General features: G+C 48.7%; 1 protein-coding gene across 2 annotated transcripts; it reads left to right on the forward strand.

Annotated features, from left to right (window-relative positions):
- Positions 1-4,239: 4,239 nt before the first annotated feature.
- MYOC (myocilin) lies at positions 4,240-16,380 on the forward strand. 2 transcript variants are annotated; one of them, XM_070076635.1, is made up of 4 exons: positions 4,240-4,294; positions 5,726-7,112; positions 12,914-13,039; positions 15,109-16,380. In XM_070076635.1, exons 2-4 carry the CDS (start codon positions 6,551-6,553, stop codon positions 15,891-15,893), a joined length of 1,473 nt encoding a protein of 490 aa, XP_069932736.1. In that variant the 5' UTR covers positions 4,240-4,294; positions 5,726-6,550; the 3' UTR covers positions 15,894-16,380.
- The last annotated feature ends 1,435 nt before the right edge of the window (positions 16,381-17,815 follow it).

A 17,815-nucleotide genomic window follows, 5' to 3' on the forward strand; every position in this document is an offset into this window, starting at 1 on the left:
TCTTCCAATCCAGCTCCCTGCTAACATGCCTGGGAAAGCAGTAGAAGATGACCCAAGTGCTTGGGCCTTTCATCCACATGGAAGATCTGGAGGAAGCTCCTGGCTCCTGACTTTGGATCAGCCCAGCTCCAGCCGTTGTGGCCATTTGGGGAGTTAATCAGTTGATGGAAGACCTTTTTGTCAGTCTGTCTCTCTCTGTAACCCTGACTCTCAAATAAATAAATAAATCTTAAAAAAAAAAAAAAGAAAGAAAGAAACTCCCAAGATTCTGCTATTGCTCTATTGATTTGACCACATAAAACCCTTTCTCTGGGGCAAAGATGTGCTTCTGGCTAATATGGTGGGGCTGCAGCTGCTGGTACCTCCCCTTGGACACCTCCCTCTCCCAACAGGAAGAGGATATCTGGTGCCCTGGACCAGAATCTCTCTTACTCCTGGATGGCACTGGCTGTAAGACTGTGCTGTGCTCTCTGGTTTGACACTACCCCCACTTCTTCCTGCTTTGGGCCAAAGGATGGCAGGAGAGAGCCACAAAGGACACATATGTGTCTAATCTGACAGTGATTCTGTATTCCTTAACATCAGGATTAACCTAAATATTCAGCACCCAGGGCAGATTTGTTACAAAGTCTACAATCCGAGTGTCTCAGCCAAGATTATCGTAGTCTCAGGAAGTTCTATCATGAGGGGTCTTCAAAAAGCTCAGGAAAAGTGTTTGTTATGAAAAAACTTAAAAACCGTTTGGACCAAAAGAAGCATGTTTTAATTCATAAATTTAATTCATAAATTCATAAAGTAACCTCGCACAAATATCACCTCCTCTGTGAAACCTGTCCTGCTCCCCAGTGGCATCTCCCTTGTCTGGACTTCTCTGGCACTGAAGTTACATGAAGGGCCTTACCCAGTCACTGTTAGAGCTTACAAGCTCCTGTGGGGGTGGGGGGTGGGAGGGGAGGGTCCATGACTCCCCCACCGGGGCATGTTCCATAGCTCTTGTACAGAGTCAGTGCTCAATAATAATCATTTTCATGAGCGATTAAACCAGCAGGGAAACAGAAAAGCTGATGGAATCCCAGGGAACTCTGCGAGGTGGGAATGGTGCTGTGAGCGCCCCAGGCTCAGACTGCCTGTTCTTGTTAGTCCCTCCTCTGCCCCTCAGCTTCATGCCATTAAGTTACCATTCTATGGTATTTTTAAAAAGATTTTATTTATGTATTTACTTATTTGAAAGGCAGAGCATTGGAGAGAGAGGGAGAAGAAGGAAGAGAGAGAGAGAGAGAGAGATCTACAGTCCATCTGCTGGTTCACTTTTTTTTTTTTTTTTTGATAGGCAGAGTGGAAAGTGAGAGAGAGAGAGAGAGACAGAGAGAAAGGTCTTCCTTTTTTCCATTTGAGCCACGGCGCCGGCCCGGTTCACTCTTCAACAGCCAGGTCTAGGGAGACAGAAACCAGGAACTTCATCCAGGTCACCCACGTGAGTGGCAGGAACCCAAGCACTTGAACCATATTCCTCTACCCTCTCTGTCAAAAGTGGTGGCCTAAACCGTGGCACCACAAATAATGGACCCAACCTCCTTATTCTTAATGAAAGACAAATAAAGCCCATTTGAGGCTACCTCTGTGTCTCTGGGGGAAAGGCTGACCCCCCCCCCCCAAGCCAAGACAACCCCTGGAAGCCTCCAGCAGAACTTTCCTCTCCAGCCGTCCTGGCCCATAGTTAGGCCTCAGGGAGGTGTCCAGGACACCCTTCTTTAGGGCCCTTTGCTTTCCATTTTGTGTGATTCTTCCATCATCCACGCCAGATACTGGGGATAAAAGGATGAGAAAAGCCCCAGAGCCTCTACCTTCCTGGGGGTTCTTCTTATGGAAGTCTGCAGAAGAAAACCAACCAGCTTAAACCCAGGGCAAAAAAAGGAAATAAGCACAACCTTGAAGAGTACAGCGCCATGCCCCTCAATAATGCACCTGATGCCCCTGCTGCCTGGAGGCCCATCCTGCCCTGGAGGCTGCAGACCAGAGTCTTCCAAGCCAGCTCCAACAGCATCACTGCAGTCGGCAGGACCTGGGATCCATGAGCTGGAGACTCCCTGGCTCCAGGCTCCAGGCTCCGTAGGAAATGGAGATGGAACGCAGTCTAGCTGAGATTCTGGAGTGGATGGTGTTTCCTCTGAGGGAAAGAGGTCTGCAAGCCCAGGAGGATTCCAGGAGGTGGGGCCTGCAGGGAGTGGGGCCTGGTGCTGAAAGGCAGGAAGGTGAAGAGGGCAGGCCGAAGTCGACCAGATGTTTGCTGGGGCTGGGCGTGCACGGTACTGGGAGTCTCCTGTTTCCTCCAGGGAGTCTTTTTCTCCGCACTGGCTCATGAAAGGATGCAGTTCCATAAAATCAGCAGTTAAAAATTCCAGGGTGTGCCCCAGCTTTCCCTCACTGAAGGCTTTCGTTTATTGGGAATGTGGGAAGCGAGCTCATTTCCGCGAGTGCTGACCCATGGAAGAGGTGACTGGAGTCTCCCGGACAACCAGTGGGCACTCCGGTGAATGTGCCTGCGGGAGCAGGTGGAGAACCTCAGAATGAGGAGGCTCCGTTTTCATCAGCTTTGTGGCCACGGGCGAGTTCCTCTCCTTCTCCAGGCTGTGGTTTTCTCATCATGGGGAGCCCTGTGGCCCTGGTGACTCTCCTGGGATTCCATTTGAGAGGGAGGTACTGAGATTGGCAGGGGGCAGAGCTGGAGCAGGATGTGGGAGCTCCCTCAGCCCTTCCTTATCCCGTCAGCCTCCAGAGGGTGGGAATGACCACTGAGGCACAGGAAAGAGCTAAAAAGCCACGTTTTCTTGCCCTAACCTAAGTACAGTTGGCAATGGCGGGAGCCATAAAGAACCCTGAGAGGGACTGGTGGTAGCTTTTGTCTAGTGTTCAAAAACTGAAGCAAGGACAAACACCAGGGTGGTTACACACTCCACCCCCAGCAGCACCCACACAACACAACTCCATGGTGACTGCTGACACTGGGCAGGACAGGCTGTGTGATCTGGATGGCAGGAGGCAGGGCTGTATTGTGCAAAGGAAGTTAGTTCAATGGGATCAGGAACCCTGATTCCTACTGCCGTGTTCTTCCTGCACAAGCAGAGTAATTCCGAGCAGGTCACAGGGGTCCACTGGCAGCAGTAGGATTGCTTCTATTTCTCTCTGGGTTTTCTTAGAGATTTATTTATTTATTTGAAGACAGAGTTGCAAAGAGGCAGAAGCAGAGAGAGAGAGAGGTCTTCCATCTGCTGGTTCACTCCCCAGATGGCTGCAATGGCCAGAGCTGTGCCAATCTGAAGCCAGGAGGCAGGAGTTTCCTCCAGGCCTCCCATGCTGGTGCAGGGGCCCAAGGACTTGGGTCATTTTCCACTGCTTTCCCAGGCCATTAGTAGGGAGCTAGATTGGAAGTGGAGCATCTAGGACTCGAACCAGTACCCACATGGGATGTCAGCACTGCAGGTTGGGGCTTTACTCACAATGCCACAGCACCGGCCCCACTTCTATTTTTCTGTATCAGACAATCCCAGGAATGACCTAAGACCTTTGAACTCAAAGAAAGGATTCCTAAGAATAAAGCCAAACAGAGCTAAACCTGGTACACGCTGACTATATGGAAGTTTTTTGAAAAAATCATTTAAGTGGGGCCGGTGACGAGGCTCAATAGGCTAATCCTCTGCCTGCGGCGCCGGCACACTGGGTTCTAGTCCCAGTCGGGGCGCCGGATTCTGTCCCGGTTGCCCCTCTTCCAGGCCAGCTCTCTGCTGTGGCCCGGGAGTACAGTAGAGGATGGCCAAGTCCTTGGGCCCTGCACCCCATGGGAGACCAGGAGAAGCACCTGGCTCCTGCCATTGGATCAGCGCGGTGTGCCGGCCGCAGCGTGCTGGCCGCAGTGGCCATTGGAGGGTGAACCAATGGCAAAAGGAAGACCTTTCTCTCTGTCTCTCTCTCTCACTGTCCACTCTGCCTGTCAAAAAAAATCATTTAAGTGATATTTACCATCTGAATTCAGGAACTGAGAAGGGTGTCCTTTGGTCAGCTAGAAACAGGCACCCATTCGTAGACGTCTCAAGTTCACACTCAACTTTAGAACCAATGGAATTATAAACAGAATCTTTAGAGCAAGCTGTATTTTTCCAGCCTTGAAATGAGTTTTCCAGGATACATGTGAAATAGTTACCTTGCAAATATTGACAATGTTGGTATTTTCATTATTTTCAGATGTGCATGAGGCTACCATGAGCACAGGTATTTGCATGAACCTTCTACATTTTGGGTATGTATGGTATTTTTTCCCATTTGTTATATCTTTGAGGCTTTTTTTTCCTCTGGATTTATTAATGTAAAGATTATTGACCAATAGTCCAGAGAGCCCATGCATTTGCATGGGAAAAAATTATACCTTTATTTCTTTTTTAAAAAAAATATTTACTTAATTATTTGAAAATTAGAGTTACACAGAGAGAGGAGAGGCAGGGAGAGGGGAGAGAGAGGGAGAGAGAGAGAGAGATCTTCCACCCACTGGTTCACTCCCCAATTGGCTGCAATGGCCAGAGCTGCGCTGATCCAAAGCCAGGAGCCAGGAGCTTCTTCCGGGTCTCCCACGTGGGTGCAGGGGCCCAAGCACCTAGGCCATCTTCTACAGCTTTCCCGGAGCAGAGAGCTGGGTTGGAAGTGAAGCAGCCAGGACCCAAACTGGTGCCCATATGGGCAGGTGGCGGCTTTACCTGCTATGCCACAGTGCTGGCCCCCACCTTTATTTCATTGTGGATATGGCCATAAATCCACAGCTGTATTAAATATACTTCTGATTTTATCCCCACTAACAGAAATTTTGAATATTTTATATTACAATACAGTTGTCGCAAATATAATTTGCATGCAAAATAACTTTGAGATAAAACAATTACTAGATCTTACCGTTAGTGTGTTAATAAAGAAACACATGTATACTTTAAAATTTTAAAAATATTTTGATAGGCCGGCGCCACGGCTCACTAGGCTAATCCTCCACCTTGCGGCGCCAGCACACCGGGTTCTAGTCCTGGTCGGGGCGCCGGATTCTGTCCCGGTTGCCCCTCTTCCAGTCCAGCTCTCTGCTGTGGACAGGGAGTGCAGGGGAGGATGGCCCAAGTGCTTGGGCCCTGCACCCCATGGGAGACCAGGATAAGTACCTGGCTCCTGCCATCGGATCAGCGCGGTGCGCCAGCCACAGTGCGCTGACCACGGCGGCCATTGGAGGGTGAACCAATGGCAAAGGAAGACCTTTCTCTCTGTCTCTCTCTCTCACTGTCCACTCTGCCTGTCAAAAAAAAGAAAAAAAATATAAAAAATATTTTGATAATTGTATTTCAGTATCATGTGTTTCCTTTGTCATCCTATACATTTTAAACGTTAAAGTCTCCCTGGGGCCATCACTGTGGCATAATGGGTTAAGCAGCTGCCTGCAATGCAAGCATGCCATATGAGCCCCAGTTCAAGCCCTGGCTGTTCCACTTCTGAACCAGCTCCCTGCTCATGTGCCCCAGGAAAGCAGCAGAAGATGGCTCAAGTCCTTGGAACTCTGCATCCATGTGGGAGACCTGGGATGAAGTTCCAAGGCTCCTGGCTTCCACCTGGCCCAGTGCTGACTCTTGTGGTCATTTGGGGAGTAAATCAGCAGCTAGACCTCTCCCACTATCTCTCTCTCTCTCTCTCTCCAACTCAGCCTTTCAAATAAATAAATCTTTTTAAAAGCATCTTTCTGAGAAGAGTTCCACAGGTTTCACTGCTGAGGTTCATGGTGTGTGTGCACATCTGGATGCACACACATGCACATGTAAGAACTGATCTAGAAGTGGACATTAATATTGGGGTCCGAGACTCAAGACTGGGATTAGGAAATTCTCTCAAAGATCCACCCACACTTGTGGCTCTGGGAGCCAGGGCAGACTCCTGCTTTCGGCCGCCGCTACAACACTGCCGCTCCCTGAAGCCTGCTGGCTCAGTGCTCGGACCCTGCCTACTGTGTTCGTCTGTGTTCTTGCTCCAGGGACAGGGCTGCATCTTACCCCCAGTGCCTAGCACAATGCTGGGTTCAGAGCAGCTTCTCAATGATGCTAACAGAGTGGACACCACAAATAGAACCTTGTTTAACTCAGCACATGAGTATTTCTGGATGTGTGTGTGTGTGTGTGTGTGCGCACAAAACAGGGTTGGGATATAGGGATCATTACTGGGGTCTTGGGTGCATACAGTAAGACTTTTTTTAAAGGAAATTCAAAACAGAGCTCTGGAAGTTTCTGCAAGAAGCCTGCTGGCAGTGTGAAGACAGCCCCCCTGTGCACCGCCCCACCCGGCCCCACGTGACCACCTCTTTCTCCCCCCACGGAGGGCTGGCTCCCCAGTCTATATAAGCCTCTCTGGGGCTCGGGCACGAGCCAGCAGGCCCACCCATCCAGACACCTTGCGGCACAGAGCTTTCCAGAGGAAGTCTCACCCAGCCTCTGCACCAAGGTTTTTCCCTGCACATTGCTGCAGCTGCAGACCCACAATGCCAGCTGTCCAGCTGCTGCTTCTGGCCGGCCTGGTGTGGGGCGCTGGGGCCAGGACAGCCCAACTCCGAAAGGCAAATGACCGGAGTGGCCGGTGCCAGTACACCTTCAGCGTAGCCAGCCCCAGTGAATCCAGCTGCCCCGAGCAGGGCCAGACCATGTCAGCCATCCAGGACCTCCAGAGAGACAGCAGTACCCAGCGTGCAGACCTGGAGTCCACCAAAGCCCGGCTCAGTTCCCTGGAGAGCCTCCTCCACCGGTTGACCTTGGCACAGACCAGCGGACCCCAGGAGATCCAGGAGGAATTGCAGAAGGAGCTGGGCACCCTGAGGAGAGAGCGGGACCAGCTGGAAAGCCAAACCAGGGAGCTGGAGGCAGCCTATTCCAACCTCCTCCGAGACAAGTCAGCTCTGGAGGAAGAGAAGAGGCGCTTGATGCAGGAGAATGAGGACCTGGCCAGGAGGTTGGAGAGCAGCAGCCAGGAGGTGGCGAGGCTGGCAAGGGGCCAGTGTCCCCAGGCCCGGGACACCTCTCAGGATGTGCCTGCAGGCTCCAGGGAAGGTAAGAATACGGGCTGGAGGGATCCCCAGGCCAGCAGGTGGCATGGTTCATGGTGACCTGTTACAGATGCCCTGGGGCTGCCTTCTTGCCGTCTCCTTTCTCCCAGCAGCTGCACATCAAGCACAAAGCAGACGAATTAAGGGGAAAGTCATCACTTCTCATATTCATAGTCACTCAGCTCTGGGCAGCTTTGCTTAGTTAGTGGTTCCCAGTTCTTTTGTCTGTCATGACAAAGTTTTTATAGTCCAGAGTGAGATGAAAACTCTAGGGGCCAGGTGAGATGTGTACGCACATGATTGACTGAAGGTTGCAAACTGTCCTTTTTGGAAAGCAGTCATGCTTTGAATCTTTGCTCAGAGATGGTAATCCCTACCCTCTGGTGTTAAAATGACCTCTACTTATGAAACTGCAGATTTATGAAATGAGAAGCTGTAAGCTTGGGTTTTTTGGTTTTGTACATTCTTCTTTGGTATAGTAAAGAGGTGGTGGCCCTTTGTCAGCTCCCTCCATGTGCAGTTTTGGAAGCTTTCTCACTCCTTGCCCACTGCAAGAGCTTCTGCTCCTCTGTCCCCCCTGGTCCTGCTCGTATGATGCTCAGGGTGTCCCTGGGTATGTGACACTTTTTCATGAAAGTTGTGTTTCCCGCCATTCACCATTTAATCATAAGGAAATGAGCAAACAGATCCACTGGGCCTTTCTGAGATGTCAATGTCAAGAAAGAAGAGAAGCAGTAGGGGAGGGCTTGGCGGGGGTTAAGGGAGATGAGAGAGTCCTGGTCACCAAGGGGAGTGAACGGTCTGTGAGTGGAAAAGCCACAAGGGACAGGTTTGCTGTAACGGAGGGAATTTGAAGATAGACTGCTTATGAGGTTATGTTACTCTGTTAATGTTCAATTTCTTGGGTGAGATAATGTGTTTATCAAGGGGAATATCCTTGTTCTACACACTCATGCACTTAGGTTAAGTATCAGATTGCCTGCAATTTGCTCTCAAATGGTTCAGCAAATACTAAATCTTTAAAGGGTAAGAAAGAAAGGTAAAACAAATGTGACAACATTAGCAATTGGTGCATGAATCTAAGTAAATAGTGCATGGGGAGTCTTAGTTGCTCAAATTTTCTGTAAGTGTGAAAATCTTCAAAATAAAATGATGAGAAACGTTTTCTTAAAAAGCTTTATATGTGAAAAAAAAAAAAAAAAAAAAAAAAAAAAACAAGATCTGCTTAGGTGTGAGACAAGAAAACCCGACTCAGTGCCTATGTGTGACCTTGGGCATCTGCTGGAGTTCGCCACCTTCACTGCTCACCAATGACATGACAAAGGAAATTCCTGTTGGGAATAGTAATTTCTGTGGGATCCGAATGAAGCAACTATAAAGTATAAAGGATTTTTTAAAAATCCTACATTGTTAGAACTGCAAGAGTTTCTATCTGAATTTGACAACCAAGGAGAGTGAGCTCCTAAAAACACTAAGGGGCCCAAGGTCACAGGGCTGGTGAGTGGTGGAGCTGGGACAAACTTGAGCCCGCAACAACAAATGAGAAATCATTACTAGAAGTGATGTGAGGGATTCCTCAGTTCAGAGTGTTAACTGAATGAGGTTACCTTCTCCCAAAAACTCCCGTGTGTGTGTGTGTGTGTGTGTGTGTGTTGTAGGGGAGGCTGTATAAAAACAGAGACCTTTTTTATTGTCCTGTGGTCATGTAACAAGTCTTTGGGAATGTATTAGATGTGTTCTCTAATTTTATATTTCTCTTTGCCTTTTCCAGCTGCTCTACTTTTTTTCTGAAATCAGGGCAACATTCAATTACAATGAACTTCAAACTCAGAAATTCTTTTCTAGTAGTGGATCCCTTTGGTGAGCAGGAAATTACATTAGAACAGGAATGTGGAACTGGACAGGGACTTACCAGGCTGTTGGCCCCCCTGGCCCATTTTTGCAGATGTGGAGACTCAGGTCCAGAGAGGTTACTCAACGATTGTACAGCCACCTAGCCAGCTAGAGGCACAGCCAGGACTAGAATTCCAGCTTTTTCCCATGAGGAGCAGTGAGTTTCAAGACCCCCAGCTGACCTGGTTTATAGATGCCACAGACTAAGGACAGAAAGGTACAGAAATGTCTGGGACAAAAGGTCAGCTTCAAGGTCATGGTTTGGGGGAAGTAGGGGTATTTGGAGGGGCTGGCTGGAACTTCAATGTGGATGAGCGTTTACATAGGAGTGGCAAGAGTGGGAGTGTGGCCAGTCGGGGGAAGGAGACAGTGAGGTTGAGTGGACAAAGGTAAGGCCCAAAAGGTTACCACCACTTTGTCATGCAGTTGTTATGTAGAGAGAAATCTTAGAATCACAGAAATCACTTGTTTTTACGTTCTGCACATAATGTGACAGAGAACATCTCATTACGTATCTATTTCTACAGTTGTGTATATATGTATATGTGCGTGTGTTTGGGGGTACTTCAAAAAGTTCATGGAAAATGAATATTACAAAAAACAATGCCTCTTAGAAAAAGCTATGCATAGATTTCAATATTTTTTCACCGAAATGAGCTTATCTTTTTTTTAATATTTATTTCATTTATTTGAAAGACAGAGTTACAGAGAGAGGTAGAGACAGAGAAAGAGGTCTTCCATCTGCTGGTTCACTCCCCAAATGGCCACAATGGCTGGAGCTGCACTGATCCAAAGCCAGGAGCCAGGAGTTTCTTCCAGGTCTCCCGCATGGGTGCAGGGGCTCAGTAACTCCTTCAGGTAGCTCCCAGGAACTCCCAGGTAGCTCCTTCATTCTATTGCTTTCCCAGACCACAGCAGAGAGCTGGATCTGAAGAGGAGCAGCAGGGACTAGAACTGGTGCCCATATGGGATGCCGGCGCTTCAGGCCAGGGCATTAGCCTGCTGTACCACAGCATCTTTTAATTCCGTTTTCCCACCATCGTCTGGAAGTCCCCCATATAAATGGCATGTCCACGGTACGTGGGTGTGAGAGCCAGGATGGTCCTTGCAGAGACCCTCCTCTTCCTACACAGAGTCAGAGAAACTGTGCCAGAGTGACTGAAGCGAGGTCCCAGCAGGTGACACCTGTGAACCCAGGTTGCATTGGCAATGGCTGGGAAAAAGGTGGGCAGGACGTGGCGAGAGGGGTTGCCAGAGGTGGCTAATGCTAGGGCTGCAGCTTTCCTTTTCTTGCCTGTAGCGTAGGAAGTGCATTCCAGCGAGGCTGTTGTGCCGATTGGAGGCAGCCGGGAGCAGCTCCTAGCACAGTGCCTGGCACAGTGGCTGCCCCAGAACGGAGGGTACTGCCAAGGATTTCTTTCACTTGGGTTCTGCCATTGTTTTAGTCCCTCCATGATCAAAACACCACCAGGGACAGCGTTTCTCTAACACATGTGTGTTCTAGAGACAGGGCAGGTTGAAACAGCACCTGGCACAGCAAGCTATTTCTTCATCTCTGCTTTCCCAAAAGATTTGTCCACAACCTAGGAATCTGTTGGCGGCGTTCTTTTTCTTTGTTATGTAATTCTGTCACATTGACCAAACTTTCTGAGCAATGACAGAAAACGTCTACAAAAATCATCACACCACTTAATAAATTCAGTTTCTAGGCTGACCTCTCTAGAGGTGAGTCTATAAAGCTGAGATAAGGGCAGAGCACACAGAAAACTTCCAAAATTTTATTTAGACATAAATCTTTATCATAGATAGGTGTAATTTTAATATTAAAAGCATACAAAAGCCCCTGCAACATTAACTGACGTAATACAGTCCTTAATATTCTCATAAGCTCTGTGTTGAGCACCATTTCATTTATCTTTTTTTTTTTAAGATTCATTTGTTTTATTTGAAAATGGGAGTTACACAGAGAGAGAAGGAGAGGCAGAGAGAGAGAGAGAGAGAGAGAGAGAGAGAGAGAGAGGTCTTCCACCCGCTGGTTCACTCCACAATTGGCTGCAACATGCGGAGCTGAGCCGATCTGAAGTCAGAAGCCAGGAACTTCCTCTGGGTCTCCCATGTGAATGCAGGGGCCCAAGGACTTGGGCCATCTTCCACTGCTTTCTCAGGCCATAGCAGAGAGCTGGATCGGAAGTGGAGCAGCCAGGACTCGAACTGGCACCCATGTGGGATGCCACAGCTGCAGGCGGCGGCTTTACTCGCTGTGCCAGAACGCTGGACCCACATTTGCCGTTTCTTAGCACAACCTGATACTTTTGGGAGGTCAGCAGCCTAGGGCTCAGAGAGGTTGGATCATTAGTCCAAAGTCACACAGCTGAGATTCGCAGGCCCGAGCTAGGAAGCTATGGCTTCTGGCTCCATCCAGGCCCCCTCACACAACTGCATCCTTATCCGTGGCTCTCTTGCCAGACAGCGCCGCTCTGGGAGCGCGGCTGCTGCCAGATGCTGCTGGCTGACACGATGGAGAAGCAGCCAGCAGGCTCACAACCCAGCTGGGAACAGGCCTGTGGTCATTCTGGAAGCCACTCCCCGACATTGTGTTTTACTGTGGCTCTTGTTTACCCGGAGGAAAGCGCATGGGGTTGGCTTCCTGCAAGAGTGTAGAGAGAAAGCACCAGCTGCAGGGACCCCTGCTCAGGGTCCTGGGGAGGGGGTGGCACCAGGACAGGGACTCAGCACCCAGCCGGCACCTGTGCCACCTCTTCTCTGGCAGTGGGGGAGAACAGCTGATGGGGCACACGGCCTCGGAGCTCTGTGTTCACCGAGCGAGCTGCAGGGCCTGGGTCACACCCCAAAGAGCTGAGCCGCTTTGGGAAGGCTGCCAGTAGCAGTCTCGGTCCAATCAGGAGAGAAAGCGCACAGCAGATTCAGCAGGGAAATTTATTACATACAGTCATTAACTAGGCTAGAAGAAGGCACCTTAGGGCTGCGGGAGGGCCCTGGAGGGAGGACGACTTGGGGAGGCTTCAGACCTCCTTGGGAAAAGTGGGGTTCAGGAATCAGATAGCAGAGAAGGTGGCTGGCTTGCCCAGGCCTGAGCGGGTCTGCGGGTGGAGAGGGAAACCAGCAGCCTGCGTGGATACCGTGGGAGACGCGAAGGGGGGTGGGGGCAGCTGGCCATCAGAGCACTCGGATCCTCGCGCAGGGTTCCTGGTGTCCCTGGTGTCCCTGGTGAAGGGCAGTGCCAGGCCCAAACTGCAAGGTCACAGAGGCTGCGACGAGGGAAGGGTTTAAGCAGAGTCTGCACGCTCAGGCCCCCGACCCGACCTTCCTCCTCCTGCGATGTCCTTCTGGCGCCCCCTACTGGGGTAGGTCGGCATCGCGCTCACTGTAAGGAGAAACGCTTTGCTTTTCCAGAGCCAGAATGGAGCTTTCTGCTCTCAGAGGCAGAACACTTGCCACCGCTGAAACTCACACATCTGAGATGCCAGGGACCTTCTCAGTGTTCCTGAAGTCGTATCCCACCTCCTCATAAATCAGTTATTCTGGATTACTTTAATTGTGTAAACCCTTATTATATTTTGAGCATCCTACTCTGTGCTGGGCATATTGCTATACGATTATTTGTGAGATTTTTAATTCTGGGATTTAAAAAAGTCCCCAAAGTACAGAGAACAGAATGAACCCCAACATAGCCATCACCCAGCTCCAAGAGTCACCAGCCTTCTCTGAAGCTGTTTTATCTTGTGCTTGCCGGTCATCGCCTACCTCACCCGTAGCCACCGTCCTACAGCAAAGCTCAAACACCGAATCTCTGAGATCCCATATTTAAATGCCGTCGGCATCCACACAGTCAGTCCTTGGCCCGTTTCTTCTCACAGCGCAATTCTGTCTCTCTCTTTTTTTAAAAAATAGCTTCTCAATGGAATTTGGACACTTTGGCCTTCCAGGAGCTGAAGTCGGAGTTAACTGAAGTTCCTGCTTCCCGAATCTTGAAGGAGAACCCACCTGTTCTCCCCAGGGGTGAAGAGGGAGACAACGGTGAGAATTCAGATCCCATCGGGGCATCATGGTCATTGTCCACGGTCTAGTCCTGTGTTCAGGGTCAGTACAGAGTAACTGAGTAAACACCCACCGCGCAGGGGAGCAAGTGACTTCCTTGTAGGCAAGGGGTTGGACCCCGTGAGGAGCAGAGCTCTCTGGCCAGGGCAAGTCAAGTCTGCAGAAAGTCAGCTTTTCCCAGTCGGGAGCTCCACCTTCTCACCCATACTAGGGATGCCAGGCTGGGCTGGGTTCCCCGGGAGAAGAGGAGAGATGTGTTTATTTCACCCTCTTGATTATCACATAGAATTAATTACACCTGAAAAATAACATTTTCCGGTAGCTCCTTCATAGTTATCTAGGGCCACTTATGAGACATGAAACTGTCAACAGACAATCTGCTACTATTTTTTCTGAACTTTGATCATTTAGGAAAAGTGTGGTTTGCCCATCTCCAAAGTGTTTCCCAACTGTGGTTTTCAGAACCTTTGGCTATCAATGTTAGTGATTATTATTGCTCATACTGAAGGGACTAAAAGGGACTTGAGGGTCATGAAATATTTAAAATGCGATTCTCTGAGATGTGAGCAGCAAACAATCTCCATCTTCTATGAGGAAACCAAAGACACCCATTAAAACACAGAAGTGTGTGCTGATTCCACTAAATGTAAATTTTCAACCATCACTTCACTGTATTTTAAAAATTACATTCAAGTTTAATTTTTTTTCTTTCATTTTATTTGAAGTCAGAGAGACAGATAGAAGAGACAGGCAGGGAGAGATTCCTCCATTTGCTGTTTCACTCCCCAAATACATGCAAGAATGGGCCAACCTGAGGTCAGGAGCCGGAAATCCAATCTGGGTCTCCCATGTGGGTGGCAGGGACCCAAGTACTTGAGCCATCACTTGCTGCCTCCCAGGATGTGCATCAGCAGGAAGCTGATCAGAAGCAGAGGGGGGACGCAAACCCAGGCACTCAGATATGGGACATGGATTTCCCAAAGGATGTCTTAGACACTGCACCAAACTTTGGTTCCACGCGTGTAGAAGATGCATGAAATTTGAAGGATCTGCAAAACGTTCTGGGAATTCATATTATGAAAAAAAAGGCTACATGAATTTTAAAACTTAAATCTAAACATTTCCTTTTTCATTTTAAAAGATTTATTTCTATTTATTAGGGAAAGGCAGAATGGCAGAGAGAGAATGAGAGAGATATCCCATCTGCTGGCTCACTCCCCAAATGGACCTAACAGCTGGAATTGGGTCAGGCCAAAACCAGGAGCCCAGAACTCCATCCAGGTCTCACACATTGGGTAGCAGTGGCACAGTACTTGGGCCATCTTCCACTGCTTTCCCAGGCCATTAGCAGAGAGCTGGATCGAAGCAGAGCAGCCAAGACTTGAACTGGCACTCAAATGGGATGCTGGCATTGCAAGTGGTGGCTTAACCAACTGCATCACCACTCTAGCCCCTCAGAATATTTTTGTGCCAGAATAAATTTATCTTTTAATTCCTTTTTCATGAACTTTTTCAAGTATGCTCATATGTGGCCTATCAGGGATGAAAAACTGTTGTAGAGAGATTATCCTTAGAATGAGTTAATTTTCCTCTCTCATGTTTCAACAGCAAAATAAATTGGACATGGAAATCCTGAAGAGTAATATAATGAATACCCATTAGTCCCCGCCCAGCTTTAGAAAACCATGACAAATACAGTTGAAGCTTTCTTCAGTCTTCATCTGTGCCACCAGTACTGAGTTGGCATCGTGTCCCATTCACTGTGTGGTTCCTCTCTACCACATGTCTAATTATGATTAGTTTAAATCCTACAACAGCCCCACTACCCTACACACTATTATGATCCCCTTTTACAAATAAGAAGTCTATAGCTTAGAGAGCTAAGTAACTTACTGGAAGTGGCACAGTCAGTGAGCAGGTGGCAAAACCCAGATCTAAACCCAGTGGTCTGCACTAGGGCCCTGCTGAGCTTCCACAGTGCCCCTGAATGTGCATCAACAAGTGTGTGTGGCTAAGTGGTGTCTTCTCTTGCTCTGTTCATTCCTCAGGATGTGGGGAACTAGTTTGGGTAGGACAGCCTGTCACTCTGAGGACAGCCGAAACTATCACTGGCAAGTATGGCGTGTGGATGAGAGACCCCAAGCCCACGTCCCCCCACACCCAGGAGACCACGTGGAGAATCGACACGGTCGGCACCGACATCCGCCAGGTCTTTGAGTATGACCGCATCAGCCAGTTTGTGCAGGGGTACCCTTCGAAGGTGTACGTGCTGCCCAGGTCGCTGGAGAGCACAGGTGCCGTGGTCTACGCAGGCAGCCTCTACTTCCAGGGTGCTGGATCCAGAACTGTGATCAGGTTTGAGCTGAACACTGAGACAGTGAAGGCCGAGAAGGAAATCCCTGGAGCCGGCTACCATGGGCAGTTTCCATATTCTTGGGGTGGCTACACGGACATTGACCTGGCTGTGGACGAGACCGGTCTCTGGGTCATCTACAGCACCGAGGAGGCCAGAGGTGCCATTGTCCTCTCCAAATTGAACCCAGAGAATCTGGAACTTGAAAAAACCTGGGAGACCAATATCCGTAAGCAGTCGGTTGCCAACGCCTTCATCATCTGTGGCACCTTGTACACTGTTAGCAGCTACTCCTCGGCAGATGCCACCGTCAACTTCGCTTATGACACGGGCACTGGGATCAGCAAGCCCTTGGCCATCCCATTCAAGAACCGCTACAAATACAGCAGCATGATCGACTACAACCCTCTGGAGAGGAAGCTCTTTGCCTGGGACAGCTTCAACATGGTCACCTATGACATCAAGCTGTCCAAGATTTAACAGCCTCCAGGTGCTACCAGCAATGGCAGAAAGACGATGCTCAGGGCTCCTGGGGAGAAGATGAGGAAGGCCAGCCAGCTGGGGACTGCATGGCTTCTCTCTGCTTTCCAAGCTTGCATTAATCCAGATGGATGTATGCGGTCACCATCAGACTGTGCAGCGATTAGCAATTAGTACCATGCAGTACTTAGAGAATTTCTTATTGTAGTAGATATTCTTTTCTTCTTCTGTCTGGTTCATGAAATAGTTCATATTTTCCAGTGATTTGAGGCAAAAGCTATAAAGCATGGTAGTTACTTCATGTTATATGGTTCCCATAAGCCACCATCAAGAGCAGGATTTCTAAAGAAACAACAGTAGCTCTTGTGGCCAGCACTGAACCTCTGTAGGATGCATTTGCTACAGTTGACTTCTAATACTTTAGGTAGAACTCAGTTTGATATTACATAACTTTCTGCTCTGTGAAATAAAATTATCTTGCACAACATTTTCTTGTTTGAGCCTTATGAGAATCTTTGCTTAAGGGAAGAGCACAGAGGCCACTCATCAGAAAATTCTTTTGCCAACAGTGAAATTCACACCTTTTCCTCTCTGGCTCCTGGGGCTCTTGGCTCTTCCTAAATAATCTTTCCAGTCTCTCCTAATTCACCCTTTCCATTCTTGTTTCACTTCGATTCTTATTTTTGTTGTGGGAGTGTATCTCATAAACCACCATCTCTCTCAGCAGAGCAAACCTGATTGCATTAAATTTTGCTAATATGTAAAATCATAAAATGTAAAGCACAAAATTGACCATATTGGGGCCGGCGCCATGGCTCACTTGGTTAATCCTCTGCCTATGGCGCCGGCATCCCACATGGGCACCAGGTTCTAGTCCCGGTTGCTCCTCTTCCAGTCCAGTTCTCTGCTGTGGCCTGGGAAGGCAGTGGAGGATGGCCCAAGTCCTTGGGCCCCTGCACCTGCATGGGAGACCAGGAGGAAACACCTGGCTCCTGGCTTCGGATGGGCATAGCTCCAGCCATGGCGGCCATTTTGGGGGTGAACCAACAGAAGGAAGACCTTTCTATGTCTTTCTCTCTCACTGTCTAACTCTATGTGTCAAATAAATTTTAAAAAGCCTATTTTTTTAAAAAATTGACCATATTGACCATTTATAAGTGCAAGTTCCATGATACTAAATAGTTCATATCACTCTTGCCACCTTTTGCAAAAACTTTTTTCATCTTGTAAAAACAGAAACTCTGTATCTGTTAACTAATAGCTCCACATGTAATAACCTACCTAATTTCTCTTCAATTGCCATCATGGTAAATGGTGAAATATGCATAATGGTAAAATGCAGTTTTACTAATTCAGCTTGGAGCCCACCCTATCAGCACGTAGCTGATCAATTTGGCCTTTTCCTCTCCACCTCCCACCGAGGTGACATGCATACTTTACCTAAGTGGGGACAAGGGTACTCTGCTTACTTTTAGTCTAGAACTTGCTGCTAATATGCACATCTCCGTATGTAGCTCTAGTTCTGGCATCCTCCATGCTCTGTTGGCCAGATTCACCAGGACTGTTGCTTTTTCCCAGCCTATTATGTGTCCCCAGGGATGTGGGGCAGTTTCTGGAGCCGGCCAGCATCACAGGAGCATAGGTGCCCCTTTGCTGTTTTGCTGCCTCCTGCTGGCACCAGGCCACTTCTCCTAGAGGTTTGCCACCCACAATGAGCTTTACCTGGAAGCAAGCACAAGTCTCCTTCGCTTTCCCAAGCCTCAAACTATCTGCTACATGAGGTTCATCAGGAGCTCTCTAGAACCTAAGCTCACTCTCTCTCTCCCTCTCGCTCTCTTTCAAGACCTCTTGCATCCCCAAACTTTATTCAGACTGCTGGAAGGGGACAGTTTAGCGCTTTATCTGTTATCTTTTCAGGTTTT

This window comes from Oryctolagus cuniculus, chromosome 7 (genome assembly GCF_964237555.1).
Source record: "Oryctolagus cuniculus chromosome 7, mOryCun1.1, whole genome shotgun sequence".
NCBI lineage: Eukaryota > Metazoa > Chordata > Mammalia > Lagomorpha > Leporidae > Oryctolagus > Oryctolagus cuniculus.